This window comes from Carassius gibelio, chromosome A15 (genome assembly GCF_023724105.1).
Source record: "Carassius gibelio isolate Cgi1373 ecotype wild population from Czech Republic chromosome A15, carGib1.2-hapl.c, whole genome shotgun sequence".
NCBI lineage: Eukaryota > Metazoa > Chordata > Actinopteri > Cypriniformes > Cyprinidae > Carassius > Carassius gibelio.
Window position 1 is genome coordinate 6,979,174 of NC_068385.1, and position 19,331 is coordinate 6,998,504.

The 19,331-nt window shown below is 39.5% G+C and overlaps 4 protein-coding genes and 1 long non-coding RNA gene across 6 annotated transcripts in view; 1 reads left to right on the forward strand and 4 right to left on the reverse strand.

Moving 5' to 3' along the window:
- LOC128029041 (tripartite motif-containing protein 16-like) overlaps positions 1-8,627 on the reverse strand; it is a 21,629-nt gene extending 13,002 nt beyond the window's left edge. The window contains exons 1-2 of one of the 2 annotated variants that reach the window (XM_052616504.1): positions 8,512-8,627; positions 8,237-8,264 (exon numbers count right to left, since the gene is read on the reverse strand). The gene's annotated coding sequence lies outside the window, so the exon portion shown is untranslated. The remainder of the gene's footprint in view (positions 1-8,236; positions 8,265-8,511) is intronic. The other variant, XM_052616505.1, reaches the window with a different exon arrangement.
- On the reverse strand, positions 3,372-8,605 carry LOC128029038 (tripartite motif-containing protein 16). The gene is made up of 7 exons (XM_052616500.1): positions 8,512-8,605; positions 7,667-8,259; positions 7,405-7,500; positions 6,284-6,517; positions 6,019-6,172; positions 5,864-5,923; positions 3,372-5,651 (listed from the first exon to the last, which is right to left on the reverse strand). The coding sequence occupies exons 2-7, from the start codon at positions 8,222-8,224 to the stop codon at positions 5,104-5,106; spliced, it is 1,650 nt and encodes a 549-aa protein (XP_052472460.1). The 5' UTR covers positions 8,225-8,259; positions 8,512-8,605; the 3' UTR covers positions 3,372-5,103.
- Positions 7,725-17,221, forward strand: LOC128029058 (uncharacterized). The gene is made up of 3 exons (XR_008187294.1): positions 7,725-7,873; positions 12,687-12,844; positions 17,074-17,221. It is a non-coding gene; the product is annotated as an uncharacterized LOC128029058 (long non-coding RNA).
- On the reverse strand, positions 8,775-17,312 carry LOC128029040 (E3 ubiquitin/ISG15 ligase TRIM25). Its single transcript, XM_052616503.1, has 7 exons — positions 17,291-17,312; positions 12,480-13,061; positions 12,222-12,317; positions 11,803-12,036; positions 10,301-10,454; positions 10,139-10,198; positions 8,775-10,038 (listed from the first exon to the last, which is right to left on the reverse strand). The coding sequence occupies exons 2-7, from the start codon at positions 13,035-13,037 to the stop codon at positions 9,497-9,499; spliced, it is 1,644 nt and encodes a 547-aa protein (XP_052472463.1). The 5' UTR covers positions 13,038-13,061; positions 17,291-17,312; the 3' UTR covers positions 8,775-9,496.
- On the reverse strand, positions 13,517-17,298 carry LOC128029039 (E3 ubiquitin/ISG15 ligase TRIM25-like). Its single transcript, XM_052616502.1, has 6 exons — positions 16,706-17,298; positions 16,459-16,554; positions 16,021-16,254; positions 15,711-15,864; positions 15,562-15,621; positions 13,517-15,425 (listed from the first exon to the last, which is right to left on the reverse strand). Exons 1-6 carry the CDS (start codon positions 17,264-17,266, stop codon positions 14,884-14,886), a joined length of 1,647 nt encoding a protein of 548 aa, XP_052472462.1. The 5' UTR covers positions 17,267-17,298; the 3' UTR covers positions 13,517-14,883.
- Positions 17,313-19,331: the final 2,019 nt, after the last annotated feature.

Sequence of the window (19,331 nt, forward strand, 5' to 3'; positions counted from 1 at the left end):
TATGGATCCCCTCTATCGTCCCGAATTCCTCATCCTCCTGCTGAAGCAGGAAGGACGTTCTCTCGAGGACCATACCAGACAGTTTCTTCTATTAGCTAATGCCACCAGCTACCCGGACGACGCGCTCTGCACCTTCTACAACACCAGCCTGAACTCCAAATGCAGAGCGTTGTCGTCTGAAGATGGTCCTCGGGAGGATTTCGCCGCATACGTGGAGTGGACTCTGGCGAGAAATGGCTCATCTTTCACCGTCAGCCCCATAGAGGATCTCGCCAGTCCCACTCCCTACCCAGAGACCAGCCAGCCACCAACTCGCTACACGGAGCCAGAGCCCACCGCAGCCGCAGAGCCCGAGCAATCCATTGACAGGGAACAGGATCTCGAGAGCGCGACTGACCAGGTGTGTGAGCCGGCCACACCGTGCATCGTGGGAGTCCTAGTGGAGATCGAGGGCGTGGAGGAAAGCCCTGTCCACACTCCTGCGACTGAGGGTGAGCTGTTTGCAGTCTCTGAAAGTCATATGGAGCAAGTTCCGGATCTGATGGACTGGTCTATGGAGGTAATCCCTAATTTTCCTGTTTCCCCGCTGGTTCCGTCCAGCCCTGATTCCCCTGTATACCCTCTCAGTCTCCCACTCCTACCTCCTCCAGTCATTTCCTCTGCTCAATTTCCGCTGGTTCCGCCCAGCCCTGAGTTTTCTGTTTCTCCGCTGGTTCTGCCCAGCCCTGAGTTTTCTGTTTCTCCGCTGGTTCCGCCCAGCCCTGAGTTCTCTGTTTCTCCGCTGGTTCCGCCCAGCTCTGAATCTTCTGTGTCTCCGCTGGTTCCGCCCAGCCATGAATCTTCTGTGTCTCCGCTGGTTCCGCCCAGCCCTGAATCTGTGTCTCCGCTGGTTCCGCCCAGCCCTGAATCTTCTGTCTCTCCGCTGGTTCCGCCCAGCCCTGAATCTTCGGTATCTCCTGTGTTCCCTCCCGGCCTCCCTCTCCCACCTCCTCCAAGACCTGCTGGTCCCTCTGCTCCACTTTCGCTGGTTCTGTCCAGCCCTGATCCTCCTGTCCTTCCCATCCTTCTCCTCTCTCCTCCTCCTAGACCAGCCAGTTCCTCGTCATCCCTGCTGGTGCCAGTCAGTCCTGCAGCTCACCCTCAGTCCGCGCCATCGGGGCGCGATGGTTCGCCACTGGACTGCCAGTCTCCAGCTCCGCCTTGGCGCGTTAAGGCCCTGTCTCCGCCTCCAGCCTCCGAGCCCTGGACTCCTCCTCGGTCCTTCGACCCAGCGGCTCCGCCTTGGCTCTTAGCTCCCTCGTCTCCACCGTGGCCTGTCATCCCACCTGCTCCACCGGGCTCCCTCGTCCCTCCGGCTCCACCTTGGTCAGTCGTCGACCATCCGCCGCCTCGAGACTCCACTCCTCCGGTTCCACCTCGTCTCTCCATCCCTCCGGCTCTGTCAGGCTCCTCCTTCCCTCCGGTTCCACCTCCATCCTCGGTCACTCCGGTTCCACAGCGGTCTGCCAGGACCCTGCCTCCGCCTTGGTCGCCTGAGCCTTCTGCTCCACCTAGGCCCTCCGGAACCTCGACGTCCCCCTGGCTCTGCGGCTGTGCTGCTCCATCTTGGGCTCCTCACCCTCCGGTGCAGTCTCCGCCTGTCGGCCCCCTGGTGTCGTCGACCCTTCCTTCACCATGGCTCCTCCCGCCGTCGACTCCACCTTGGATCTCCGTCCTGGCTGGTCTCTGGTGGACCATCTGGCTCCTCCTGCTCCTGTCTCCTCCCTGGCTCCTTCCTCCGTGGTCCCTGTCTGCTGGCCCCCTCCTGGGAGTCCGTCCTCCACCGGAACCTCCTCCCAAGTTCCCACCCACGCCTCCCTCGGTTGTTTCTACGGTGCGAGGACGCACCTGCCGGGAGGGGGGGAGTACTGTCACACCTGGACTCATTTAGTGTGTTTTTGCCCGTGACCCAGTTTGTGTCTTCTGTGTTTAGTTTGATTAGTTCCCAGGTGTGTCTATTATCTTCCTCATGTGTTCCATGTCCCTGTTAATTTAGTTATTCCATCCACCTGTGTTTCCCCATTATCCTCTGTACATAAGCCTTTACCTTTCAGTTCTGTTTTTGTCGGGTCTCCTCACTTGATGCCTCACTTGTGACTAACTCATTCACTTACGTGTGTCTATCGCTGTGCTCCATGAATGGTATATATTAAAAGCCTTATTTCGTTTATCCTCGACTCCGTATTCCTTCAGGCAGCGTAAACCGTGACAGACTGCAGCTAAAATCTTGTGCAACGGAATACATATTACATAATAATATTTTTTCAAACACTTGTTCATCAAATCTTATTTTCAGAATTTTAAAATCTGTGTTTTGTTTTTGTTGTTTGTCCACTGGAATAATTTATGTATTAGGTAAATCTTATTCCTTAAAATAACAGTGATTTATACGGAGAGGCACATGAGTCAATCTAAAAAAAAGCTTACTGTAACTAGGCAGAATGTCTCAAAATTATAGGCTACCTACTGCAAGGATTTGGTATCAGTCTTATAATAGCAGAGAAATTGTAACGAGGAGTCAGAGGCGTTCGGATCCACGTGCAGAATTTTATTAAGAGAATGGTCATACAGGCCCATCAGAAACAGCATCAGGTATGTTAGGGATATCCAGAATCATTAACGGTAACAAGCTGAGATCAGGGCAGGCAGCAGAGAATCAGAGTCTGTTTAAACAATCCAAGATAATACACGGGAAGAACAAACACTAGGAAAACCGCTCAGAAATGTCAGACAGGCTAAACAAGACTTCACAGTGAGTGAGAGTGATTGTGCTGCTTATATGTGTGTGTAAATGAGGTGCAGGTGTGGCAAGGAAATTGTCTGATGAATGAGGTGCAGGTGTGGCAAGGTGATAGTGACGCAGAGGCTCATGGGAGATGTAGTTTGGGTGTGGTGCAACAGATGAGAGGAGCTAGTGTCCAAGTGATGATATGGTGCCATCTGGTGGTGATGGGTGGAATGGTCCTGAGTGGAGTGCCCTCCACTTAAGTTCAAGGGCACTCCAGCTAATGATTGTGACAGAAATAGGCTAACTCAGTGCAATTTCTTTCAATACAGGTACATAAATAAAGTCATTATCTATGAATTTCATAAAGTTCTTACCTGTACTGAAAGTCACCAAGTCAGATATTCACTCCTCTACAGTTTTACTGTAAATAATGTGGACCAGTAGACAATGGGTGTAACAGGGTGGTTTTGTTTCTCTAGAATCCACAAAAATCTCTGAAGCACAAAGTGAGATTGAAAAAAAAGGAAAGAACTGGAGTAAAAAAACTGACTCAGAAATAGAAAAATAATTATAACGAAAATGTATAATTTAAGTGTCACTTACCTTAAAAAAAATTACCTTTCAGGTTTATGTCATCTCTTTTAAAATAAGTCAGATTTAGGACAACCACACATCAACAACAGATGAAGAAAACACAAACTTTATTTAAGTTTTTGTGTTTTAGTATTGTGAAGTAAACAAGCTAAAATAAAAGGGCCAGACTAAAATGGTCACATTAGGTTAAAAAAATAGTGAATAATAAAAATGCCACAAAAAGGTTAATTCATTGTTACTTGTTAAGACCAGATATCTCATCACAGCTACATTTACCCATTTGCCAATATGCAAATAAATGTATAGTTTTAAACTTGACATGTAAATGCATGTAACTGACACATTTGTATAAACCACACATGGAATTTATATTTAAATATTTGAATAAAATAATAATAATAAGAAGAAATATTTGTAACAACTGATGGAGTGCTGATGAATGCTGCACACACGATTTGTCAAGGTAACATTTGCTTAGTCATTCCTTTGCCAAGAGAGCTCCAAACACTTACACGAGACAGTAATGCCCTACACCCTACAAAGTACACACTTCAGGGCTCTACCCTTTGAAGGGAGTAGTGCATAAGGATGCTCACTTCTGTTTAGTATTCGCCCATTGTAGTTTATGTGAGCATTTTTTGGGAAAGTCTCTAAATTATCTCTAAATAAAACGTTTTTGTTCTAAATAATGTAAGCAGACAGTAAAGTGGATCTTAAACTCCAAAACACCATGAATTGTAAGTCACTTTTTATGTCACTTTTCATTGGGGACAGCAGTACGGCGGCTCCTGCTCCTTCTGGCCCCAGCAGTCAGTAATGCAGCTCATACAGTAACTGTGTCCACAGGGAATCGTCACCAGCTCCAAAATAATAAACATATGACATCAAGTTAGCATAGAATTATTAAATGCATACAGTAATAACTGTACATTCTTTTTTTCTATGCAAGAAAAAAAATCATAGTTAAAATTATTATTTAAGTGTATATGAAGTTTTTTCCTTTTTAGACAGAAATGTAAGTCAAATATTCACTCCTTTACAGCTTTAGCTTGACTAAAACAGTGTGAATCCTTAAGGAAAGGCTCATGTCGCAGGGAAATAGGTTTCGTTTCTAATGAATCCACAAATGAAAGAAAAGACCAAGAGCATATTATAAATCTATTATTAATGTGAGGCCATGATTTTGCAGTTCTGTTGCTCTTTCCTGTATTTTGCTCAGAATCATAACATAAAACGTATTTCTTTATTTTTTATTTGCATTAACTGCTACAAACACATTTCAAGCCATCTGTGTTTACAATGATTCAATTATTCATGATTTCGTGTTGGATAAACACCACCACTGGCATCAAACTTGTAAAGTTTGAAAAGTGATGCTCTTGATCACAAGAAGAACAGATATTCATTCAGCTACTGTGGAGAAAAACAATAATCACAGACTATCTCACATATATCAGTTTCTTGAGACAAAATATTTCATAAAACAGCCACATTTTCACTTAGATATCTGATGATCATTATAACCCTATGCTTTTAAACACAAATGTAATATTTGTTTTATTTGTTTATGATTACATTAATAACTAGATGAGTAAAGTTTGTGAACAAAACGTTGAGGTTGGCTTGAAGAAGATAGAAGATTTGTGTCAGTTCCAGCCAGAAGATCCCTATGTGTCAAAGAAAAATTCACCATAATTAAATATTTGGCCTGGGTAGGAATAATTTTGGACTTAACTGTATATTTATTTCTGGACTGTCTGAACCCTTCTCTTTTTAATAATCCTGACATATGAACCATGTAAAACCCCACATGCAGGGTAGAGGGGTTCAGTGAATGTGGTCTGGACTCTGTGTAGGAGAGTCATTGTTTCAGAGACGCTGTAGAAGCACAGAGTTCCTGCTCTCTGATCCAGATACACTCCTATTCTAGAGGAAGGGACAACAGGGATTGAGACTTGCTTGTTATCATGTATGAAACAGATATTCTGTTGATAGCGGGACAATCTCCATGATGTTTTGTTGAAGCCAAGTCTGCAGTCATCATTGTTTCCTTTACGTCCAATTCCTTTGTAACAAACTGCTACACCCCAAATATCCCCACTGCACTCAACCTCCCAGTAACAGCGACCGCACAAACCCTCACTACAGAGGACATTACAATATTCATCAAATCGCTCTGGGTGATCAGGATATTGCTGGACTTCATCTGAATATGATGCTTTTTTGTTTTTTTCTGACAAGATGATATTTTTGTGTGCAGTGTTTGGATCCAGTTTCAGTTGACGGAAATCTGAAGAAAATGAGGTGACAAATAAATATGCCAATAAATGACTGTCCACCACCCCTTGCTCAAAGTGTCACATTTTAATAACTAATGATTCAAATAGACAGATACAGTTATTTATATTTTCAGCACATAATAGAAAGAGTTCACAGACATTATAAACCATTATAATTTAACAGTTGTGTGGAAACAACGTATAAAAATAAAACTCAACTTACACTGCAAAAATTCATCTGGAGTTTTAGGTTCTGGAGACTCTGCAACATGGACGTTTGACACTAAAGATGAGGCAAGAAACAATCAAATGTTTCATTTACAAACAATTACAAACACCTTTTTAGAGTAAAACAGCATTTAATAATAAAGAAATTACCGTCTCGAGATATTCTGGCTGTTTGCTGTTGACAGACGTCCTCCAAAACCTCTCTGAATGCTGAGATTGAAATGTCTTTAAAAGACAGATGAGTGTGTTGAGTGAAGCTGGGAACGTCTTTATATGAGGGTAAAACACACACAGACTGACAGCTCTGAAATTAGAAAAATAATTTGTCCACCAATCAGATCTTTTCCAAAACATATAAAAAGCATGGCACATTGGAGTTTCATTTAATAGATTCTTAACATTTTTGCATCATCACCTTCAGACAGTGGATCTGATCGTCAGTAATCAGAAGTTTCTCAATCTCTGCTTGTGTTTTTCTGAGTTCTGTCAGCTCTTGATCCAGGTGTTTGTGGAGTTTCTCTGCTCGATCTATCTCAGTCTTCTCCTGATCTCTGATCTGATCTTTAATCTCAGAGCGTTTCTTCTCCAGAGAGCAGATGAGCTCAGTGAATACCTTCTCAATGTCCTCCACGGCCTCTTGTGCTGAACTCTGTTGGAGACACAAAGATGTGATCATGGAGATCATTGTTGTGACTTAATTTAGCACAGTATCCAATGTAAGAGTTGAATTCCAAATTGCTTTTTTGTCTTAAAGGACACTTCAGGAAGGGGAAGTCATTTGTAGAAAGGTTTGAAAGTGAACCACTGAATCGCTTCATGAAGGGCCCTTTCAGAAGACTGTTAGCGAAGGGAACATGCGATGATCACTTCAAGGAAGTAATTTCCGTTTGTGATCATGTGATCTTTGGTTCAGAAGATCTTGTGAGGCATTTTAAAGCAAAGTTGGGGTTGATTTTCACTTGACATACAAAAATAGACTAATTAAATTTGTCTATATTTTAATGTAAAACAAAATATTTTAGTCAGTTTTAGAAATATGATTTAAGATGGTAGTGTAATCAAGTTTAGTTTACAATATTTGAATAAAATAAAAATAAGAAATATTTGAAACAACTGATGGAGTGCTAAATGCTGCACGCATGCTCAGATTTGTGAAGGTAACATTTTCTCAGTCATTCCCTCCGTCAAGAGAGCTCCAAACATTTACACGAGACAGTAATGCCCTTCACCCTTCAAAGTACACACTTCAGGGCTCTACCCTTTGAGGGGAGTAGTGCATATTGATGCTCACTTTTTGGAAATTCTGTATATAATAAGCTGTTTTTGTTCTAAATAATGTAAGCAGACAGTAAACTAGTGGCTCTCAAACTCCAAAACACTATGAATTGTAAGTCAATTTTTTATAGCACTTTTAAAAAATATATTTGTAGCTTAAAGTTCATTGGTCACCATCTACCTTTATTGAATAAAACAATAAATCAACTTTTTTGTGTCAAATAAACTTTAAAACAATGAAGGAAACACAAAGAAACATACTTTAAGATGTTTAACAGCTTCACTGAGTTCCTGCTGACCTCTCTCTCGTTCCTGGATCAGCTTCTGATGCGCCTCCTTCATCTCCTCTAATTCTTTCTGATGATGTTAGTATACAAATTAATAAAACAACAGGTAAACATTGAAACAACACCCTGCCATTCTATTAAAGAGTGAATCAAAAATCATAAACATTTATGCAATATAATAATAATAATAGTTATTATTAAATATTTTATGCTTTTTTTATTATGGTTGATATTACCTTTTTAATAGTCCATTCTGAATCCACATACACAACACTGTGTCCTTTATGATTATCAGTACACATGCAACAAATGCACTGATGGTCATCCTGACAGTAAATCTCAAGAGGTTTCCCATGACTGAGGCAGATGTTCTCCTGAATGTTTCTGGAGGCTGGGACTAGTTTGTGCTTCATAAACGCAGGAGATTGATAGTGAGGCTGCAGGTGAGTTTGACAGAAGGAGGCCAAGCACTGCAGACAGGTCTTTACAGCTCTGCTCTTCTCTGTAGTGCAAACATCACACTCCACAGCAGTTGTTTGTAGAGACGTCTTCTGCAGCGTCTCCATCATCTCCGCTATCAGAGTGTTCTTCTTCAGTAGAGGTCTCTGACTGAAGCTCTCTCTGCATTGGGGACAGCAGTACGGCGGCTCCTGCTCCTTCTGGCCCCAGCAGTCAGTAATGCAGCTCATACAGTAACTGTGTCCACAGGGAATCATCACCGGCTCCTTCAGGCGATCCAAACAGACTGAACAGATGAACTGATCCTCATACTGACTCGCTGCAGACTCAGACATTTCTCTGCAGATAGTTTATAGAGCTCTGATAGAAACTGCTCTGCCAGAAGTAAATCAATATAAATCCACATGTAAATCATGAATGAAAGAGCATGTCTATAAATCTACAAATTGCTTATCATTTTGTGTATTGTAAAATAATAATCCTAAAGGCTTTACTGTAACCAAGTGAATAAACATATGACTTAAAGATCAACACATAATTATTAAAAGCATAATTGCTCTTTTCAATGCAAGCAAAGAGTCATGGGTCAAACTATTATTTCAGGTTTCTAAGATGTTCTTACCTGTTTTCATAGAATATCAGTTCAAATATATTCCCTCCTTACATCTTAAGCTCAACTAGAACAGTGTGGATCCTTAAGCAGAGACTTGTGTAGCAGGGAAATAGGTTTAGTTTCTCTTGAATCCACACACTTCCTGGTTTTCAGTGTGTGCAGATGTGTGCGTCATTAGATATGAAGCAAATACCAAGAGAGTGAAGGAGAAATGTTGTTTTTGAGGCCATGAATTTGCAGTTTTGTTGGTCTTCCATCTGTGCTGTGATCACAATCATACTGTATTTCTCCACACTAATAATCAGAGCAGTCAAATAGTGTTTATTAACAGACAGAAAATCTTTATTTGTTTTATTTGCTGCTAACAAACTTTGAATGTATTTACATGATCGCTAGAATTTTATTGACACAAACACAAATTACACATTACATTAATTGTATATTTAATCAAAGAAAACAAATGTAAAGATTAATCTTTTAAAGAAACAATGCTATGTAATGACAGTAAATAAAGATTATTTAAACATGTGTATCTCTTTAAAAGTTTTACAGCTGTTTCTTATCTTTCTGCAAACACCATCAGATAGTTATGAAAAGTAAAAATCAGTCAAAATCAACTTAGTTATTCAAATTGTAAAGAAATTTAATGTACTTATTCATGTAATATATGTATGACTTAAAACCTATTATTTTATATTATTTTGTCAACACTGTGAGCTTTTTGCAGGTTCTGCTGGCAATTATCTTCTAAACTAACTAATGAACTCATTCATGAATTATTAATTAAACAAACATTGCTGAAGATGAATTACTGAAGATGAGTATGCCAAGATCATGCAATACAAAAAAGTCCATGTAACATCTGAAAATGAACTATATTTATTATGCAATATTTATCTTGATAGTGTCTCGAGTATATTAATTGTTGGTGTTTAAGAAATTGTACATTTTGTTCAACCTAACTATATAAATTACATTTATATAGCATTTATATTTATTTCTGGTCTTTATGAGCTCTTCTCTGTTTAATAATCCTGACAGATGAACCTATTCCAGCTAGAAAAGCAGGGTAGAGGGGTTCAGTGAATGTGGTCTGGACTCTGTGTAGGAGAGTCATTGTGTCAGAGACGCTGTAGAAGCACAGAGTTCCTGCTCTCTGATCCAGATACACTCCTATTCTAGAGGCAGCAGGGACACGGACCTGTGCTTCACCATGTAAGAAACAGAAATTCCCCATATAATAGCCCAATCTCCAAGATATTTTGTTATAGCCAAGTACGCAAACATCACTTTTTCCTTTACGTCCAATTCCTTTGTAACAAACTGCTACAGCCCAGTTGTGTCCACTGCACTCAACCTCCCAGTAACAGCGACCGCACAAACCCTCTCTACACATGATGTAATTACACTCATCAAATCGCTCTGGGTGATCAGGATATTGCTGGACTTCATCTGAATATGATGCTTTCCTGTTCTCTTCTGACAATTTGAGTTCTTTATTTGCAGTGTTTGGATCCAGTTTCAGTTGACAGAAATCTGAGGAGGATGGATGCACAAATTCTCATCTTGCACTTTTGACACTATTTATAAATTAGTACTTGCACTTGTGAAAAAATATATAAATAACTTGACTTACATTGACAAAATGTACCTGGAGTGTTTGGCTCTGGAGTCTGTGCAACATGAACATTTGACACTGAAAAGACAAAAAGAAACACAATTGTACAGTCAATATATGTGTAATTCTACATAGTATGAATGAGACATTTTATATTCCAAGAATAAAAAGCATTCAGACCTTCTCGAGATATTCTGGCTGTTTGTTGTTGATAGACGTCTTCCAAAACCTCTCTGAATGCTGAGATTGAAATGTCTTTAAAAGACAGATGAGTGTGTTGAGTGATGCTGGGAACGTCTTTATATGAGGGTAAAACACACAAAGACTGACAGCTCTGAAATGAGACAAACACATACTGTAGCTTGTAAAAGAAGGATTCCTTTTGCTTTACATAAAGAGAAACAGAACAAACATGTATCCATGGTGATATGATGTCATATAGAGGGTTCTCACCACTGATATATAATATATAGAACTGGATTGCTCATGACGTCATGAAAGTGAAGCCGCTGCGATATTAGTAATCCCCAGTGTGCATAAACATTCTATTGAATTAATAGGAAATTGTATTGATTTTAATGAGAAAACATAACCTAAAAAGTCAGCGTTTATAAATATGAAGTAGCAACCTCTGCACATTCTTACAATGCAAACACCTTAAGCATATAAACAGTTATTTTTTAATTTTAGGAATTTCCCCTACTTTTTAAAAAGCTACATTCATTACAGAAGCGAACATCAAGAACATGATAAACATCAGACGGACACGACCTAAACATATATATATTTAACAAATGAAAAAGTGCTCATTCTGAAATCTGAAAAAGTTTTATGCTTTGTATACCTTTATTCGCCTTGTACGGTTATTCATGTTTATATAATATAGTTATAATGATTTTATTCGTACAGTAGCCTAAGCACTATATGAAAATGTTTCAACAATGATTTCATTCAGCATTCATTTTGAAGCAGGATAATGATTTAAACAGTGGTTAAATTAATTAATAATTTAGCATACAAACATTTTACATGGGGACAGTAGTAAACATATTTGCGCAATCTTGGAGAGTCTGAAATAGATGTTGCTTAATCAGGACAGTAAAAATATACATATCATAATTTATTCAGAGAAATAACTGACTAAATACAGTACGGATTTAAAGACATGAAGCTTTATTTCCAAGATAGTAAGTTACACTTTTAATTTCTATTTTATTACTCATTGTAATATATTAAAATCCATTTCTGATACTAATATGTTCATTTATAATAATTCCTGAATACTTATGTTCATAAAGAAATAGGTTATATTTTATGTTGGATCAGTTACCTGTGTCGTCAGTGCACAGCAGACACACCTAAACGATTTAAATATATCGCTTATCCTGCCCCAAAAGACCGTAAACACTGCAAATAACATTTGAAGTAAACATTAATTTACATACACATAAGATAAAAAAAAAGAATCCGGTTTGACTGGTTTGGTTCAAATTGGGTGATTTTAAGACAGCAATGACTCAATGGCACTCTGCTGGTATGGATTAGTAAAAAGGCAGATCGAACACTTCCGGTGGCTTCCTGATGGCAGTTTAGTACGCGATGAGCGATCCAGTCATATTGATCACTGGTTATCACACATGATCATAAAAAAAATAAAAAATAAAAATAAAAACTTTCATCACCTTCAGACAGTGTATCTGATCGTCAGTAATCAGAAGTTTCTCAATCTCTTCTTGTGTTTTTCTGAGTTCTGTCAGCTCTTGATCCAGATGTTTGTGGAGTTTCTCTGCTCGATCTATCTCAGTCTTCTCCTGATCTCTGATCTGATCTTTAATCTCAGAGCGTTTCTTCTCCAGAGAGCAGATGAGCTCAGTGAAGACCTTCTCAATGTCCTCCACGGCCTCTTGTGCTGAACTCTGTGGGAGAAGAACAACAGCATAAATATATTTATGAGACCAAGTTCAATAATTTTGTCATAATACTTTTCCAAATCAAACAGTCAACTGAACTAGCAAAATCCAAATGTCATCAGTTTATTATGCCTCTCTTTTATTATTATTTCGCCTCTCCTTTTTTGTTACTTGCATCTTTTGATACTCACTTTAAAAGACTTCATAGCTTCTCTGAGTTCCTGCTGACCTCTCTCTCGTTCCTCAATCAGCTTTTGACACTCCACCTTTATCTCCTTTAATTTGTCCTGAGGATGTTAATGTACAAAATTAATATAGTTGCACCTTGCCAATCTCATTTTGTGATCATTAAATATCAAATACAATATACGTCATAATAAGATAATTAGGAAGAAGTAGAATAGGTAGCCCATATCTGTTGAACTGATGATATAATAAGCATTCATTACCTTTTTACTAGTCCATTCTGAATCCACAGACACCACATTATGTCCTCTGTGATTATCAGTACACAAACAACAAATGCACTGATGGTCGTCCTGACAGTAAATCTCCAGAGGTTTCCCATGACTGAGGCAGATGTTCTCCTGAATGTTTCTGGAGGCTGGGACTAGTTTGTGCTTCATAAACGCAGGAGATTGATAGTGAAGCTGCAGGTGAGTTTGACAGAAGGAGGCCAAGCACTGCAGACAGGACTTTACAGCTCTGCTCTTCTCTGTAGTGCAAACATCACACTCCACAGCAGCCGTTTGTAGAGACGTCTTCTGCAGCGTCTCCATCATCTCCGCTATCAGAGTGTTCTTCTTCAGTAGAGGTCTCTGACTGAAGTTCTCTCTGCATTGGGGACAGCAGTACGGGGGCTCCTGCTCCTTCTGGCCCCAGCAGTCAGTAATGCAGCTCATACAGTAACTGTGTCCACAGGGAATCGTCACCGGCTCCTTCAGCCGATCCAAACAGACTGAACAGATGAACTGATCCTCATACTGACTCGCTGCAGACTCAGACATTTCTCTGCAGATAGTTTATAGAGCCTACACCTCCGATGGAAACTGCTCTACCAATCCACATATACTGTAAATAATTTATGATAAAGCACGTCTACAAATCTACAACATGCTAACAGTTTTGTGTATTAAACAATAATCTGAAATGCTTCACTTGTAACCAACAGAATAAAAATACACCATATAGGTTAAGATATAAATCAAGCATACAATAATAACTGAATGCTCTTTTTTTTAACACAAGCAAAAAGGCATGGGTAAAATTATTATTTAAAAATTTTGTGAAGTTCTTACCTACTTTGATAAAAACCAAAAGTCAAATATTTGCTCCTTTACAGCTTTAGCCCGACTAGAATGGTGTGGATCCTTAAGAGGCTCTTGTAGCAGGGGGATAGGTTTCGTTCCTCTCAAAACCACACACTTCCTGGTTTTCAGTGTGCAGATGTGTACATGTTGCAAGAGAGAAAGGCCAAAAGTCTGAATGAGATTATACATTTATTGTTTATGAGGCAGTGATTCATCAGTTTTGTTGCTCTTCCCTCTGTACTTTGCTACTTTGTCATATCTCTCCATACTAATAATCAGAGTAGTTGAATAATAACAGAAGGAATATTTTTTTTTCTTTCTTTTAACTGCTCCTAACAAACTTCTCTGTGTAAATTGATTCAATCATTGATGATTTCATGGCATCAAACCTTTCAGAAATAATTTCTTGTTTAAAAAGTGATGCGCTTGAGCACAAGAAGAGCAGATTTTCATTCACAGCTGCTATGTAGAAAAATAACAATCACAGACAATCACACATATCACAGATTCTTGAGACAAAATATTTCATAAAGCAATCACGTTTCCTATTTGAAATTATCCAAATGATCACTGTAATGGTAATGCATTTGATTTTCTCTTTATTCTATCAAAATCACAGATTACATTATTAATTACATATTTAACTAATATATATATATATATAAATCCTTAAAGGTGCTGTAGGGAACTTTTGTAAAAAAAATATTTTTTACATATTTATTAAACCTGTCATTATGTCCTGACAGAAGAATATGAGACAGATAATCTGTGAAAAGATCAAGCTCCTCCGGCTCCTCCCAGTGGTCCTATTGCCATTTGCAGAAACTCCATCGCTCCCGGTAAAAAATAACCAATCAGAGCTGCGGTCCGTAACTTTGTTTGTGTTCAAAATGTAGAAAAATTTATACAATAAGCGAGTTCACCATGAATCCATTTTCCAAATCGTGTTTTTGGCTTGTCCTGAATCACAAGGGTGCACCTATAATAAGTGTTTATATTCGGACAATTTTAGATTGCTTCGGGGATACCGCGGCGGAGTAACCCAGTACCTTTGTGATATTCATAGACATAAACAGAGAGAAGTAGTTCCGGCTACGATGTTCTTCCGCAAGACGCAAGCAGTTCTGTTTATTAACCGCTAGAGCGTCAAAAGTTCCCTACCGCAGCTTTAAGTCCACTCAGTTATCCAAATTGTAAAGAAATATAACATAATTAATTAAATACATATGCAACATAATTATTTAGTTTCAGTCAGATACTTATAAAATAATAATCATGCCTCATTCTTCAACCCATTCCTCCAAATTGTAAAGAAATTAAGAAATTCTAATAATTCCACTCAAGAAGGTCAAATAAGCAGGTAGTAACAAAAGAAAACAAAAAAGCTCATGCATGTAATACATGTAAGGATTTTTAAAAGTGAATATAATTTACAAGCAGACCAAACCTGAGAATACTAAGAAGGTGTCAGTTTACACAGCACAATGTGAAACAATAGTGGTATGTTTTAGGAATTCAAAATCTCAATCTCAGTCAGTCATTTCTATTTCAGGCCTGTCTGAGCTCTCCTCTGCTCTATGATCCTGACAGATGAACTTTTCCAAGTTAGAAAAGCAGGGTAGAGGGGTTCAGTGAATGTGGTCTGGACTCTGTGTAGTAGAGTCATTGTGTCAGAGACGCTGTAGAAGCACAGAGTTCCTGCTCTCTGATCCAGATACACTCCTATTCTAGAGGCAGCAGGGACACGGACCAGTGCTTTATTATGTAAGAAACAGAAATTTTCCATAAAATAGCCCAATCTCCAAGATATCTTGTTCAAGCCAAGTTTACAGTCATCATTGTTTCCTTTACGTCCAATTCCTTTGTAACAAACTGCTACAGCCCAGTTGTGTCCACTGCACTCAACCTCCCAGTAACAGCGACCACACAAACCCTCTCTACACATGATGTAATTACACTCATCAAATCGCTCTGGGTGATCAGGATATTGCTGGACTACATTTGAACATGTTATTTTCCTGTTGTCTTCTGACAAGATGATATTTTTGTGTGCAGTGTTTGGATCCAGGTGAAGCTGACAGAAATCTGAGGAGGAGAAATGCACATAATAACAAATATTGAACAAAATACACTTTGGTTCCAAAATGGTCAGATTGTAACAGATCACTGATACTTATTATTTAATGAGTGTTTGTCTAGAAGAAACTGAAGTTCAACTTACACTGCAAAAAATCATTTTGAATCTTCGGTTCTGGAAGCTTTGCAACATGGACATTTGACACTTAAGAGACAAAAAGCAAACATAATTAATTTAAAGTTTTAATCCTGTTCAGTAAATATGACAGTACAAATATATCAGAATATTCAGACCTTCTCGAGATATTCTGGCTGTTTGTTGTTGATAGACGTCTTCCAAAACCTCTCTGAATGCTGAGATTGAAATGTCTTTAAAAGACAGATGAGTGTGTTGAGTGCAGCTGGGAACGTCTTCATATGAGGGTAAAACACACACAGACTGACAGCTCTGAAATGAGACACATACATAGCTTGTAAAGCAAGGATTTTTATTTTGCTTTACATAAAGAGAGACAGAACAAACATGTTTCCATGGTGATATGATGCCATATGAAGGGTTCTCACACACATATGATCATAACAAATTGTTATTAACTTTCATCACCTTCAGACAGTGGACCTGATCGTCAGTAATCAGAAGTTTCTCAATCTCTGCTTGTGTTTTTCTGAGTTCTGTCAGCTCTTGATCCAGATGTTTGTGAAGTTTCTCTGCTCGATCTATCTCAGTCTTCTCCTGATCTCTGATCTGATCTTTAATCTCAGAGCGTTTCTTCTCCAGAGAGCAGATGAGCTCAGTGAAGACCTTCTCAATGTCCTCCACGGCCTCTTGTGCTGAACTCTGTTGGACAGAAACAACAGCCTAAATATTGCATTTAGTTCAATTAATTTTACTCCATTATCATAACTCTTGTCCAAATCAAAACAGTGATCATGCATACTATCAGTCAATTGAACTAGCAAAGTCAACATGTCATCAGATTATTATGCATCTCTTTTATTATTATTTTGCCTCTCTTTTTTTCTTCCATCTTGTGATACTCACTTTTAAAGACTTCACAGCTTCACTGAGTTCCTGCTGACCTCTCTCTCGTTCCTCAATCAGCTTTTGACACTCCACCTTTATCTCCTTTAACTTGTCCTGAGGATGTTAATGTACAAAATTAATATAGTTACACCTTGCCAATCTCATTTTGTGTTCATTAATATATACGTCATTAAAAGGCATTTAGGAGGAAGTAGAATAGATAGTCTATATCTGTTGAACTGATGATATAAAAAGCATTCATTACCTTTTTACTAGTCCATTCTGAATCCAAAGATACAACATTGTGGTTTTTATGATTGTCAGTCACACACAAACAACAAATGCACTGATGGTCATCCTGACAGTAAATCTCCAGAAGTTTCCCATGACTGAGGCAGATGTTCTTCTGAATGTTTCTGGAGGCTGGGACTAGTTTGTGCTTCATAAACGCAGGAGATTGATAGTGAAGCTGCAGGTGAGTTTGACAGAAGGAGGCCAAGCACTGCAGACAGGACTTTACAGCTCTGCTCTTCTCTGTAGTGCAAACATCACACTCCACAGCAGGCGTTTGTAGAGACGTCTTCTGCAGCGTCTCCATCATCTCCGCTATCAGAGTGTTCTTCTTCAGTAGAGGTCTCTGACTGAAGCTCTCTCTGCATTGGGGACAGCAGTACGGCGGCTCCTGCTCCTTCTGGCCCCAGCAGTCAGTAATGCAGCTCATACAGTAACTGTGTCCACAGGGAATCGTCACCGGCTCCTTCAGCCGATCCAAACACACTGAACAGATGAACTGATCCTCATACTGACTCGCTGCAGACTCCGCCATTTCTCTGCAGATAGTTTATAGAGCTCTGATAGAAACTGCTCTGCCAGAAGTAAATCATATAAGAAAGAGAACATAAATCCACATGTAAATCATTAATGAAAGAGCATGTCTAAAAATCTACAAAGTACTTACATGTTTGTGTATTAAGAACAGTCCTAAATGCTTTTTTTTCAATGCAAGCAAAAAAGACAGGTAAAACTATTTTTTTTTTTTAAGATAAGTGTAGATCCTAAAGCAGAGGCTTGTTTAGTAGAGAGATAGGTTTCGTTTCTCCTGAATCCACATGCTTCCTGGTTTTCAGATGTGTGCACGTCACTAGAGGGAAAGTGAAGACCAAAGGGCTTTTCACACTGCACTTAACCCTGGGTTTTGTCAAGAAAACATGTTATTTATCATATATCTGGTGTCAGAATTCCAGTAAACAGCAACAGGAAAATGGATGGTCAATCTATATGTATACTCTACCTAAAAAGATACTTTATCTTTTACACTTGCTATAGTTTTATTTCATTTTACTACATTCAGTTGATTTATTTCCATGCAGTGGACAGGAGTGTAGAAGTTGAGAAAGTGAATGTATAGACACACTATAAAGATTTTAACATTTTTAAGTCCAGGTACCTAACCAAACATTTATTTGTGTTAAAACTTTCCACAAATAATGGTAACAATCTTAATCACCTTTTTAAACTTATAAATACTTATAAATAAATTCTGTTCTATGCTAATCAACAGCAGACATTTGCTGTCAATAAAACGTAACTTGTATTTAGTCCAGAATAGTCGTGATCACCACAGAAATATGCAAAAAAGGTACAGGAATAGAAACGTGATTTCTTTTTAAAAGCAGACAACATGACAAAGCTGTACCATTGGATCAAGTCCTTACCTACTTCAACGGACACACAACACTGATATCATTTGTCTTCTTATATTTCTAATTCATATACTTCCTGGTTTTCTGTGCGTAAACAACATGGGCGTGTACACCGTGCCCCAAAGGAAAGAGAGAGAGAAAATAACTACAAGAGCGATAAGAAAAAAAAAAGCCTAAATGTAATCTGTTCAGAAATGCAATAATCCAACAATTCATATTTTAAAGCAAAAGCACTTAACAATGAAAACAATGCTGCCCATGTCACTTTTCAAATGTATAAGTTAGGTTACTATGGAGAAAATGCTAAAAAAGATGTGGTGATAATATAGCATGATGTTCCCTTTCATAGGTCACTTCGATGCTGCGGTGACGTCACCGGCTATGGGAAAACCCCTTGGTGTGAGGAATGTCTGAAGCCCTATACCATCTCGCCAATCCTATTGGCAAAATAGCGCTTGGCACCACCCTTACGCATGCGCACGCATCATATACCTGGGTGCCGTGCGCCATTTCGCTCATATTTCATTCCTTCAGGGAAGCGAATCATCTGTGCCCTAGGATTCATCACGCGTTCTCCAGCGGTTTCTGCGAGCAGTGTTAACTCCTCTTCACGGACGCGATGAGTTTTTCGAAAATACAAGGAGTCGTGTACCAGGTACATCACGAAGGGAGACTCTCATGACAGGTGCGTAGTATGTCTGGGTTTACATCACGCACAGGCGGCGCTCATCGGCCTTTCTTCCTGTCCCCATTGTGATGGCCTGCGGCTCAGAGTACTGCGATCGAGGGTGGAAGTATTTTCTGATGTCGCCCCCCGTGTCTAACCCCAGCCATGTCACTTCTGCGACGGCCGAGGCACCGCACGAGGCGATAGCTTGGGGTGACACGTGCAACATGGATTTCGAGGACAGGGCAGTGCTGGAATATTCTCCACATCGCCCACTCTCCCCTACCCTGGTACAGAATAAAAGTTTTATTGAGCCTGTCTTCTTCTCTAATGAGGATTTACAGCCCACACCGGAGGCATGTAGTGCCATTTCCTTCAGTTGTGGACACTATGATGATGACGTTTTATCCACCGTGGCCTCGGGGTCTGAGAACTTTGCGGCCGACACTAGCCCTCTCCCTCCTAGCGGACAGGAGAGGCTTGTTTCCCCCTCCTACAGCGAGCTGTTGGACGTGGTTTCT